General features: G+C 45.1%; 1 protein-coding gene across 10 annotated transcripts in view; it reads left to right on the top strand.

The window, feature by feature from the left end:
* SPATS2L (spermatogenesis associated serine rich 2 like) overlaps window positions 1-13,494 on the top strand; it is a 164,477-nt gene that overhangs the window by 92,141 nt on the left and 58,842 nt on the right. For all 10 annotated transcript variants that reach the window (XM_082688969.1, XM_082688964.1, XM_082688968.1 and 7 more), the window contains one exon: window positions 12,429-12,537. In XM_082688969.1, coding sequence (XP_082545095.1) covers window positions 12,429-12,537 — 109 coding nt within the window. The remainder of the gene's footprint in view (window positions 1-12,428; window positions 12,538-13,494) is intronic.

The following is a 13,494-nucleotide window of genomic DNA, read 5'->3' as shown; positions in this document are numbered from 1 at the left end:
CATATAGACACTCTGACTGTTCGAAGCCCACCATGTTGTGAGGAAGCCCAGACTAGCCCATAAGGAGAGCCCATGTGGAGAACGCCCGAGTCTCCATAAGGAGAGAGAGCGGCGCTGGCTGGACCCCACCTGCGTCCCTCTGCCTGCCCCACCAGCTCCTCCACCTGCCTGCACAGGAGACCCTAGGCCAGACCTACACAGCTGAATTCCCAAATTCCTGACCAGCAGAAACGTTGGAAAATTACAGATTGATTATTGTTTTAAACCACAGAGTTCTGGGGTGACTCTTTAGGAAGCAATGGATATCTGGAGTAGCCTCTTTAACGCTAACAAAAGTGTCCTAAACTAGAACGGATACTTTTGAAGTTATGACATTGCATACATAATGGAGAGGTATGGATGGCTAGGTCGTGTACTCAAGTCAGTCTGTTGACAGGTGAGCAGTCATACCCAAAAAGAGGTCTGTCCCGAGCCACTCTCTTTTCTTTTCCTTCCACACCGTCCCTTACTAGTAGGACTTCCCTTCTAGTTCTCACTCGTGGTTCTCAGTTTCTGGAGGGACATTAGAATCACTAAGAAAACAAAACAAAAAATCAATGACCAGGCCCAGATGTACTTGTTGGAGATGGGACCCAGGTGTAGGAATACATTTAAAATTCACCAGATGTTTCCAGTTGGCGGCCATGGCTGAGAACCGCTATCTGATGCCAACAGTGCCCAAGTCTCTTTTCCTGGCTCGGTTCCTCCTTGGAGGTGCGGATTCAGAGGTTGTATTTCTGTGGAGACTTCATAAATCCCCCAGGTAGGGTGCTCCCCTCTACCAGGACTCCTTGTCTCTCCAGTGACACCACTGTCACCTGAATGATCAAGCCAGAAACCTGGCTCATTCATAGTCTTGCGTCTTCCTCATTCCTTGCGTCTAGTTAAACACCCATCAATCACTCCTCTCAACTGATTTGGGAGTCATCCTCTACACTGCTCCCATCTTGGTCTGTTTTCTGTCCCCTGGACACAGACGGCATTAGAATCCTGCCGTCCACTTGACCTCCTGCTGCTCATTTCTATAGACACAACGGTGACCTTCTTAAATATGCAACTGTCACTATCTTCTGGCTAAAACCATTCAATGGCCTGCTCTCAGAATCAGGCTCAAAATGACAGCATGGCTTGCTGAGCCCTGCACTACATTGTCTCGTGCCTTTTCCATCCAGCTTCATCTGAAATCCTCTTCCTTTTAACATTTAATGCTCCCACAATCCTGGAGCATCATGGCTTTGAACGTGCTTCTAGTCACTCTGTCCTGTCCATCACTAGAGGTTGTGTGCTGTTGTAGAACACTCCATTTCTTCCTCCCCACCCCACCCCCGACCCTCTCCTGGTCTTAATCACCCTTCATTCTCAGTTTTGGGATGGGGCTTCCCTGATTCTAGATAAGGATAGGTTCCCTTGTTGCTGTCACCCAAATCATCTTTATTTTCCCTTTGTGACATTCATGGAACATCTGCCTTCCTACACTGTAAACTCCGAAGCTGGTCAGGGGTATGCCTGTCACCGCGTGCAGTCCAGCCTTCAGCAAAGTCCATGCACAGTGATTGAATGAATAAACATGGGTTAAAAGGTGATCATCAGCTCCAAAGGAAGTTCTTGTAATACTCTGGTCTCTGTACTTGGCTCCGGCCCATCCAAACCTTCAAATCAGTTTGGGAAAGACATAGAAGACATCAACTAATTTAAAAAATTATACAAAGTTAGAAGGAAGAGCTAATACATTTCATGTTTTGTGGAGGGGGGCGGGCAAAAGCAAGGTTCCAGGGGATAATAGCCGACTGGAGGAATGGGCTGGGATTTACAGATTAAAATTTAACAAAGATGAATACAAAATTCTACCCTTGCATTCTAATTACTGCACAAGTATAGGACAGGGGACACTTGTCGCAGAAACAATCCACGGTGTGTTAGTAGCAAAGTAAGCCCCCATTTCAGCCAGTAATTGATGAAAGTGCTAATGCCATCTTAGATTCCTCTCATGGATAAATGGAGCCCATCCAGGACAGGTGCAGGGCCCACAGTCCTCTGCTCCGATCCACACGCTCTGGAACAATGTGCTTCAATTAGAACCACATTTCAGATACATTTAGAGGAGCTTGACCAGGGTGGTAAAATCTTGGGAAACACTGCTAATTAAAAAAAAAAAAAAAAAAAACCTGATGAAGAGCAGACATTTACTCCATAAAAGATGGCATTCTGCGGAACACTTTGGTTCCTTGAGAAAAGCCAAGGGCTGACCTTAAGGAAAAGGATCTATTTACACTGCAGAAGACTAGGACCAACGACTGGCAATATCAACATCCTTGTGATCACTGACGTCTCTCTTCCTCCCCTTCTCTTCGACATCGGCTCTGTTCTCGGCAGGTTCCCACAACCCTCAGCCTCCCCCACTCTCTGTCGGTCATTCCCCTTCATAGACGACAGATCCCTCCATCAGCTGCATTTATGACTCTGTCTATATCTCCTGAGCCCTAAGATGTACCACTGTGTTTCTTATGGTTCGTACGCTTGAAGCATTGTTTTCTCTGCACCAGCTCTTGGCTTACTGAGAAGTGCTAGGGGAAATCAGGCCAGGTCCGTGCTGCCCAGCGTTCGTGGACCCTCACTCCTGCCCTTCGTGCTTCCTTTTGTTAAGACAAGTCCTCTCACCTTCCCATAAGGCAGCTCTGAGCCTCTTCCACCTTTTAAAGCCTGAAGCAAGCTCTAGATCTCTCAGTCAGCAAATAGTTTCCTTACAGTTCCTCCTCACAATCTCAAATTTGCATTGTATCTTCCTTTCTCTCCTTTCTCAGAATTCCAAGAATGAGAGAGAAGAAACTCCACTCCTTTCCAGAGTTTGCTTTTCCACATGGACTTGGATACCATTTTCTCCCATCTCCTCCGGGCCTTTGTTTCATAATCCATTCATCTCCTGTCTTCCCTCTGCTCAAATTCTTTCTCACTGCCGGCCCCTGCCCTCAGTCAGATAAACATACTTAACCATTTTGGGGAGATTTATTGTGCAGTGGTTGTTTTAAGATGGTTTGGAGAGAGGTAAAAACCAAGCCAGAGAACTCAATCAGAAGGCTTTTTCCAGAGTCCAGGCCAAAAACAAAGGAAACCTGTGAGGGTTCATGGTGAATAGAAACATAGAGAACATGTGAATCAGAGAGGATTTCGTTGTCAGAATGACTCTTGTCTGGTTGTTATTTATGACTTTGCCTTATTTTCACACTGTTTTGTCAGTTCCTGGGGGCAAAGATTGTGTCAGATTCATGTCACTTTACTTCACAGAATTTGGCTTGAATGAATAGTTAGAATTCCCTCAAAATATGGAAGTGCTACCCTTTAGAAGGTGTATTTTTTAAGAAACATTTTTATTTATTTATTGGGGGGGGCAGAGGAAGAAGAAGGAACAGACTCCCCGCTGAGAAGGGAACCCAGCGCGGGGCTGGAGCTCTATCCCAGACCCCCAAGATCATGACCTGAGCAGATGCTGAATGGACTGAGGCATGCAGATGCCCCTGGAAGGTGTATTTTCCCTTTAAGGGGTCAGTTGGCAAGCAAGCGGAAGACATTCCCCTACCAGGAGGAAGAAACGGGTAGACCTTGCTCCTCAAGTTGCACACCACTGTATTAGTTTCCCTTTGTTGTAGCAAATCACCACAAATTTAGTAGCTTTCCATAGCACGGATGGATTATCTTCCATTTCTGGAAATCAGAAGTCCAAGTGGTTATTATTGGGCTAAAATCAAGATGTCAGCAAGGGCTGTGTTCCTCTCTGGAGGCTCTAGTTGCAGAATTTGTTTTCTTGCCTTTTCCAGCTTCTAAAAGCTGCATGCCTTGGTCATGGCCCCTTTCATCTTCAGACTTAGCAACGGCCGGTCAGGTCCATTTCACGTTGCATCACTCTGAAAATTGACTCTCTTCCCCCTCCTTCCACTTACAAGGATCCTGTGATTGTATTGGGACCACTGAGATAATCCAGGATAATCTCCCCATTTCAATGTCATCTGACTAACAACCTTGATTCTGTGCAACCTTAATTTGTCATGTAACCTAACATATTCACAGGTTCTGGGGGACTGGGACACGTATGTCTTGGGGGGCCATTATTATGCCTACCACATCCTTGGACAAGCAGCATCTGCATCACCTGGGAGCTTATTAGAAATGCAGAATTTGGGGCTCTGCCCCAAGCGTCTGAATTAGTTCTGCATTCTGATCAGATTCCTAGGTGACCTGAATATACTTTAAAGTTTGAGAAGCCACAACTAGCCTATCTCTAACATCTTCTCTACTTTAAACTTCCCATGATCCTATGAAAATTGCATTTTTTCCACTTCCAAATCTTCATTATTCCTTCTAATCCTGGTTTCCTGCAAAAAAAAAAAAAAAAAAAAAAAGTTAATTTTGATTTGTACCCCTGGTGTTAATTCCCCAAAAGTCAGCCAAGTAGAAAATGACAACACCTCATGCATATTTTTTTGCTGGCAGAAAGTAGATGTTAAAAAAGGCAATTAAATTATAGAATTACCCGGGATGCAGAGGTGCTGGTTTACAAAGAGTATTTTCTTCCTCAAGAAGATTCATAAGAGAAGCGCCTTCATTAGTGTGTAGATGATAGTAGTGGTCCAGCAAGTGAAGCAGAACGTACAGAGATGAGCTGTTTTTAAGGCATCTCCGAACGGCTCAGCATTTGAGAAATGTGACCAAAGCTGATTATAAAATTCCTTTCAAAGTTGCAGGAATGGCAAACCCATAAATAACTCTGGTTCTTGCTGATGTGAAAAGGAGGTTGCTGGCTGTTTGATTGCTGTCCTTATTGTAGGGGAGGAGATTAAGCTACAAGATTGCAAGCTCTTCAAGGCTAAGATGAGCCACATACAGTGCCTGGGACCTAGGAGGTACTCCTCCCATTTGGGGCTCGAATCCTTTTTAATACTGCCATACTTGGGCATCTGGGTGGCTCAGTCATTAAACATCTGCCTTCGGCTCAGGTCATGATCCTGGGGTCCTGGGATGGAGCCCCGCAATGGGCTCCCTGCTTGGTAGGAAGCCTCCTTCTCCCTCTCCCACAGCCCCTGCTTGTGTTCCCTTTCTCAATGTCTCTATCGAATAAATAAATAAAATCTTTAAAAATAAGTAAATAAAATACTGTCATACTTCATGCTGAATTTCAGAAATGCACTGGAAAAAAAAACAAAAACAAAATGAAACTGGGCTATTTCCATAGCCATCTTACTAGACTCCCTACTTCCTTCAGTTCATACCGTTGGTCATTCATCTACTCAACAAACATTTATGAATCATCTACTGAATGCCACCCATTGTTCTAGGCCCCCATAAACATGAAACAAAGGTCTCTCTCACTGACGAGCTCCTATCCCAGTGGGACACGTAGTCACATAAATAGTGACACCAACACACGTGCAGGAAGAGGTACGTGAACCAGGCTCTTGGGCCTTCTCCATTCTGTCCTTCACATCCTAACTGAATTTATCTGTAAAATCGTCCATTTCTCCCTTTGCCAACTGAATCAATTATTTGGCTTTATTCTTTTTATTTTCAGCCCTAGCTGCTTGTGTTGCATCTAGGCACTTGCTGCTTACTCTAGAAAGTGAAACCCTCTTGAACTAGGGCAAATACAAGAGAGGTTATTAGAAAGGTCTGGTAGGGTCTCATGGGACTTCAAGAAAAGTTGAAGAAGCAGGAAGGCAGGACGTCAGGCAGCTCCAGAACAGCCCTCTTCATCTCCACTCTGTTCTCTCCCAGTGTCGAAGAGCCCAGACTCCCCAGGCTGACAATCTGATTAGCTCACTTGTCTTTTCTGCCAGGCCACTTCCTGACCCCTGTGATCATTATCACTACATCCTGATTGCTTCCTTCATATCACTCACTTAGCACGAGCTGCAATTATATACATTTTAAGTGTACACATTTCCATGTCTTTTCCTCTATAGCGTTGTTGTGACCTTCACTATTTTGTTGCTACTGTATCCAGCCACTAGTACAGTGCCTGATCATTGAAGGCATTTAGTGAATCAATAATGGAAGAAGGAGCAGGGGGTGGGGGTGCAAAAAGCACATGTTGTTAGTTACCCTCGAGATGGGCTTCCTTATGGTGCATCAGCTTGCAGGAGAGGGAGGGAATGAGGAGAGCCTTAGGTCCACTGACCGTTCAATGAGGCTGTGTGGGAAGTTTCTTAAGAAGAGAGGAAACCAAGTAAGTTTTGGCCATGACCCTGGCCAGATGTTCTTTCCATTTCAAAGACATGCCAGAGGGACCTTTCTTCTTCGTGGCCCAATGTAAATGTGCCAATGCTTTTAAAAATTTATTGAGCAGCTAATATATGCCAAATTCTATATCAAACACTTGACATGCATCATCTCTTTTCATTTTTATTGAGACCCTAGCAGGTAATATCCTCATTTTACAGCTACAAAACCAGATTTTAACAATTTAAGCAGTGCATCCAGGGTCCTAGAGCTAGCATGTAGCCAGGTCAAGAATAGACCATAGGTCTGTTCAATTCCAAAGCTCCCTCTGATATTTGGCTGTCTCCTCTGTAAAGTATTCCCCCCTCCTCGGGCAAAAGTTACTGTTTCTTTCTCTGCAGTACCCCAGTGTGTTCATAAAGACATCACGGGCTTGCTGTACACTTCCAGGTACAAACGGTTCTGCCCCACTGCTCCACTGTCCCTCTTAGGGCAGGAACTGTGTCCAGGTCCTCTGGGCATCCTCAGGGCCCGTGCCTTAGGGAGAGCTTAACCACTATCTGTCCCCTGGGCTGGCCTTTGGAATGATAGCCAATTACTGTGCTATTTCATATTTTTAAAATTTCACAAAATCCTATGAGTACCTAAAAGGAAATAAAATGATCAAGTCTCCTAAATAGCCTTCCCATCTCTGTTACTGAAATTTAGGTACATATTCTCCTCACCACAGTCAACTGACTCCCCGCTGCCCGCCCTGTTACTGTGGATGGTAAATGCAGAGTGGTGGGCAGGGCTAAACCTGCGGGCAGGATCTTCCTTTGACCCAAAACAGCAGCCGGATATTAGCTACAGGCTGGCATTCTCCCACTCAACAGAGAGTTGCTAAGTACCTACTAGGTGCCTTATCGGTGGGCCAGGGTGGGCGCACTGATTATGCAGAAAGGTCTGAGAGAACTCGTGCCCTCGTGTTGCTTACCATCTAGTGACCACAGCACCGGCGCACTTAGGGCAGAGAGCAGAAGGTACCGGGTGTGAAGAGACCCCTACTGACTGAGAAGGGCTGCGGGAAGTGAAAGGAGGTGGGGTCACTTTGGGCGGGGCTAGGAAAGGACTTCATGGGACACATGGCATTTCAGCTGGCCTCTACGATTTGGACAAGCAGAGGCCTCTCCTGTCAAGGGCAAAGCCGACAGCAGTGGGGGTGGGAGCTGATACTGGGCCGAGCCTGACCCAGCTTGGAAGCGCAGGTTGAATGCTACGTCGTAGAGCCACAGCTTTCCTCGTAAGAGAGGGGGAGGAACGGTGGTGATCACACTTGAGTGATGTAGTCTGATGGTAGCCTCGCAGCGAATTTGCGGGGGTGGGCGGCAGTGGAAGCAGAGAGAGCGGTTGTCTTATGTTTATTGGAGAATACTGGGTCTGCTTCACCGATCACAGAGCTGTGTGGTGCATTGAAAACCCTAGTCTGAGAACCATTTTTGAAACTCAGACATAGTCTAAGTGACTCATCAGTAAGCCAAGAAGAATTTCTAAGCAGTCATCCCAGACTGGCTCCGCGAATGCACACCGGGAGCGAGCTCATCCGACCGCTCTGAGCCCAGACCACTCCAGTCCAGGGGAGGTGGGCTCCGTGGGAAGCTGAAACCAAGCAGCGTCTGTGCAAGCCCCTGGGCCTGGCCTCTTGGAGCAGGCGGACCCTGGCTGACCCCGCGAGGCAGCCCGGGCCGAGCCTGCCCAGCCAGACAGAAAGCCCCCGGGAGAGCCCGGCAGGGGAGACGACCACGCGGAAGGGAAAATCCGAGCAACTGCGGAGCGCAAAAGGCACATTTCTCAATGGCAAACTGAATTTGCCAAATCAGACTTAAATTAGGAGAAGCCCAGCAAGGGAGCAGGGGTTCGAGGGAGCGCAAGCGGTCGCTGAATGGGCCGCTGCCGCCCTCGCGGTCCCGACGCCCTCCCTACCCCCCCACCCCCCCCACCCCCCCACCCGGCAGCCCGCGCCGCCCGCCCCGCCCCTCCGGGACAGCGGTGTCGCGGGCGGGACAGCCCGACAGGGACCCGGCGGGCGCGGCTCCAGCAGGGCCTTGGGTGCAGCGGCCGCGGCAGCCACACCGGCTTGGGCTGTGGCAGCGAAGTAGAGGCCGCGCGCCAGAAACGGGCTCTGCGAAACAGGCGCTGCGGGCGCGAGTTGTGTGAGCTCCCGGGAGGCGCACCCCCGGGAGTCGCGCGTTCACTGATCCGCTCCTCCGGGAGCTTCATTTCCAAACGCAGAGGCAGCCTCTCGTGCAGCCTCTCCCTAACCCACTCCTTCTTCTGGAGCTACTTCACCATGAGGTCTTGTTTAGATGGAAATGCTCGGACCCCTTCTCACGCCTCCTGCATCATGAACACTGACACCCCGAGGTGCTTGTATTTTTACAGGCACATAGGAGCATACAGGATTTCTCCATCTTTCCCAAAAACGTCTTCATTGGAAAATAGAGGTCGTGGATTTATAAAGAGGAAGGTGGAAAGACAATAGTACTGTCTTCCCATTACCCAAGCCCTGTGATGAAAGCAAACAGAGCTTGGCGCAGAAATTCACTAGAATTCAACATCGCTGTGGAATGTCTAAGGATAGGCAGAAATCCTTTTTTCTTTTCTTTTTTCTGTTTCTTTAACAGGACATTCTTGTCTTAGGGATCTTCCTCTGAGGACTGTAGGCAATATTCATAGTTAGATTTGATATCAGAACTCAGTTATTGGCAATTTTCTTAGGATATGTTTAGAGTTGGAATATATAAAATGACAAGGATAGATGTTTTCTATATCTGACTGTGATTATTGTTTTTTATTCCTTTTAAAGAGGAATAGGCAAGACTTGTATAAATGCCTAAAAAAGAAGTGTCTCCATATGCTATGGTTTGTGTATTGTGCTTCACCTTAACATAATAAAATGTGTTTTGCAGAGGAGAAACTGGAGGCAAGGACAGCAGTTCCTTTATGTTTATTCCATAATTCTGGGTCTTTACGATCACACAATTGTACAGGTAGATTGAAAACTTTGATCTAATGTAATTATAATGCAATTAATGGAATTAATAACTGATCGTTGCATTATATAGAAGGGTATGGGTGATAAAGTAATGATAATGATAATTATTAAGAAATTTTAGATAATGCTAACCAACCTTGAAACGCTTGAAATGCTAGAATTTTATTTAAAAGAACTCCGGGGGCGCCTGGGTGGCTCAGTCGGTTAAGCGTCTGACTCTTGATTTCAGCTCAAGTCATGTTCTCAGGGTCCTGAGATCCAGCCCTACCCAAGTCAGGCCCCGCACTCTGCACAGCGTTTGCTTAAGACTCTCTGTCCCTCTGCCAAATAAATATATCTTTTTAAAAAATAAAAAATAAATAAAAGAACTACATTAGAGGGGTAAATGTAGTGTTCATACATAACTCCAACGGACTAGGAACTACTAGGTCAATTGTATCTGTTATTGGACACACACTGTTAGTGACTTTCCTTGGCTGGATGAAGGTGTTTTTGTTCTTGTTTTTCTCTCAGGTTCTCATTAAAAAAGAGACAGAGAAATGGGGAGATATGAGTCAAAGAGCACAAACTTCCAGTTATAAGGATACCAAGTTGTGGGGACCTAAAGTACAATGTGGTGATTATAGCTAATAATGTTCTATGATATACTTGAAAGTTGTGGAGAGTAGATCTTAAATGTCCTCACTACAAAAAAGAAATGGTGATTATGTGACAGAATAGAGGTGTTAGCTAATGCTGTGTTGCTAATCATCTCTCAGGATATAAATTAGCAAATCAATGTACTGAATACCTTAACTTACACAATTAGAGAGAAATAGAGTGAGAAAGCTATTTTTCTAACCCAATGAAGAAGAAAGGGATGGTTGGGTGCCTGGGTGGCTCAGTTGGTTAAGCAACTGCATTGGGCTCAGGTCATGATCCCAGGGTCCTGGGATTGAGTCTCACATGGGCTCCCGGCTCAGGCAGGGAGCCTGCTTCTCTGACCCTCTCCTCTCTCATGTTCTCTCTCACTCTCTCTCTCTCTCTCAAATAAATAAATAAAATATTTTTTAAGAAAAGAAAAGAAAGAAAGAAAGGATGGTTGAGGGATGCCCATAAGACCTAAATCCTTTGCAGGGCCTTGTAGGCCCTGCAGGATTTAGTCCCTGCCCACAACTGGCCTCATCCTCTGTTATGAAAGCCTCAATCACAGCCACCCGCCTCCCTCCCCTCCAGCTACTCCTTCCTCATCTGGGCCTCTGTCCTCAGTCATGCTGTTCCCTCTACCTAAAATGCTTTTCCCCTTACCTCCTACCCGTCTCTTCTTACTTGTCTTTCAGATGTTAGCATGCATATGTAATGTCAAGTCACCCTGTTATATGACAGTATGGCATTAATCACAATGTAGAAGTATGTATTCACTTGTGTGATCATTTGATCAATGTATACATCCCTCTTTAGTCTCTAAGCTCCAGGAAGCTTGGTGCCTTGTCATACAATAGGTGTTCAAAAAAATATTCACTGAATGGATCTTTAAAGAGGGAAAGGAGAAAAAGTGAGAAAGAACTTATATCTGAAGAAGTTAGCTTTTTTAATGTGTAAGCTAAAAAGCTAAGAATCCTAAAAGGTGAGAACAGAAAAAAAAATTAAAGGAATCTTGAGTCACATACATACAAATATTAGAGTCCTCAGTAAAACCCACATGTGGCATTTATGAATGTCAAGTTTCAAAACCAGTTTTCTGATCAGTAGTGTCAGACCTCTCTTAAGTTAGATACTCATAGCTTGTGCTGTTTGCTCGTAATAATCTAAATACTCCTGTGTACAGATCTGTGTGAAATAGGCTGCCCGTTTTCTGACGTAATTAGTAAACAGGCTACGCTGCTTAACCAAACGTTCTGGTCACTAGAGTCACACTGCACATATCATACCCATATAATCCATCACTCCTGGATTTGATTACAGTAAACTGTATGTAATTCCAAAGCCCCATTAGCCACACTTGAACCATTGATGAAAACATGTCAGGATTCTGCAGCCCTTTCATGATCACTGTTATGGATACCACATGACTTTGGCACAACGCAGACTCTAGAATCTATCACTAGAAGCTAAGGAAATCCCCACCATAGAAAACTGGGTGAGGGGGTGCCTGGGTGGCTCAGTCGTTAAGCACCTGCCTTTGGCCCAGGTCATGATCCTGGAATCCCAAGATTGAGCCCTGGGATCCTGGGATAGAGCCCCGGGTAAGGCTCCCTGCTCAGCAGGAAGCCTGCCTTTCCGTCTCCCACTCCCCCTGCTTGTGTTCCCTCTCTCGCTGTCTCTCTGTGTCGAATAAATTTAAAAAATCTTTAAAAAAAAAAAAAAGAAAAGAAAGCTGGGTGAGCTAGGTTTTGCTCAAATAAGTAGTGCATCCTGTAATAATTCCAAGTTCTGTGGGATAGAGGTCAACCAGTTCTGTTAGTAAAGAACATGTGCTAAATTTGATTAAGAAATACATCTGGCCATTAAAATTTTATTATCAACTTAACCTGTGGAAATCCTTAGCCCTCATATAGGTATTTACTTTTACAATGTTTTGAATGTTTGATTTTCAGAAATGTGCTAAGCTTGCCATTTCAAAAGTACAATGCCCCATGTTTTTATATTTCATTTTTATATTTCTGTAAACATTAGTGGAGTTTTACAACACACTTGTGTGAGCCTTGAGATGACTCTTTCCACTGTGCAGATAAGAGAAGCTGAGGCACGAGGCTGCTTCTGTCCGTTTTCCAAAGATAGCCCCCGAGCCTGTGGAGAGGAGGGCCGGAGACAGAAAACAATCTGTGTCTTCACTGAAAACACATCTTGTACGCATCTGTAGTCTTGGGGGTGGGCTGGGGTGGGTGGGCTGGGGGCAAGGCGGATCGCAAGACCAGAGCTGGCTTTTCACACTTACTACTACGGTCCCCACAAGGAGCTCTTTGTGAAAATGTGTACATAAATAAAAAGGGTATCGAGGTGATTACTAGGATGAATCTTCACTGGTCTGAAATGCCCGAGTCCGCCTAATGGCACGAAGAGAGACCAGTTGGCTTTGCAAGGCCTTTCTAACAGTTACAGTTCTATCCCAATGAGAGATTCATGGGTGAACGATATTTAAAGTATTTATCTTTCTTTTTCTTTATAGATCTATGCAGTTCGATCAGTTGTTCCCAACAAAAGCAATAATGAAATCGTCCTGGTGCTACAACAGTTTGATTTTAACGTAGATAAAGCAGTGCAAGCCTTCGTGGATGGTAAGTCTGCGTGACTCATAACTCTTCTGTGTCTTCTCAATACATTGAATTTTTTCCCCCAAATGCATTGAATAACAATTCATTCCTAATATTTTAATTCTCATAAAAATATGCTAAGCTTTTTTTTTTTTAAGATTCTATTTATTTATTTATTTGTTTGTTTGACAGACAGAGATCGCAAGGAGGCAGAGAGGCAGAGAGAGAGAGAGAGAGTAGGAAGCAGGCTCCCCACTGAGCAGAGAGCCCGATGTGGGTCTCGATCCCAGGACCCTAAGATCATGACCTGAGCCGAAGGCAGAGGCTTAACCCACTGAGCCACCCAGGCGCCCCCAAAATATGCTAAGGTCTAAAAACACATCTACATACTCAGTAAGAGCAGGATTTGGGATTTCTTTTTCCTTCATTAAAAAAAAGAAGAAGAAGAAGAAGAAGATTGTAGCTAGTTTCCAAAAGCTACCTGTTATAATGATATTAATTCTATCATCCACCATGTTTGTTATAAACATGTCCTTTACTTGATGGTGTCCTTGTTCATGGAGAGTAATGCACTTCCGGATCCAGAAGGCCTCCTCAACTCCTCAGCCAGCACAGTTCTCCACAGCCTGATTGACTGCTGTCCTTGCACTTGATGCTTACACAGTCTGAGAAGACTGGTTTATTCTGTAATATCCTTCGTTTTTTATTTTGAGATTGCCTACTTAATTGGAATATCTGTTCATCTTACCTACCTATAGAACCTTTGTGCTGTCTAAAAGTGACATTATTGAATCTAAAGTCTCAGGAATATGTTTATCTTATAAACTTGTGACCTCCTCCCTTATATTTTCTGCAAATTATGGGGAAATTTTCCTCTCCTCCTTGAGCACGTTCCATTTATGAACAAAGATCTCCTGCTTGTCCTTCATTACCATATGTCTTCCATTCTGGTGTTAGTTTCTCTGTCATAAATATGGACCA

The sequence above is a fragment of the Mustela nivalis genome (genome assembly GCF_964662115.1).
Source record: "Mustela nivalis genome assembly, chromosome: 11".
Taxonomy (NCBI): Eukaryota; Metazoa; Chordata; class Mammalia; order Carnivora; family Mustelidae; genus Mustela; species Mustela nivalis.
This window is presented reverse-complemented; position numbering and strand designations above follow the sequence as displayed.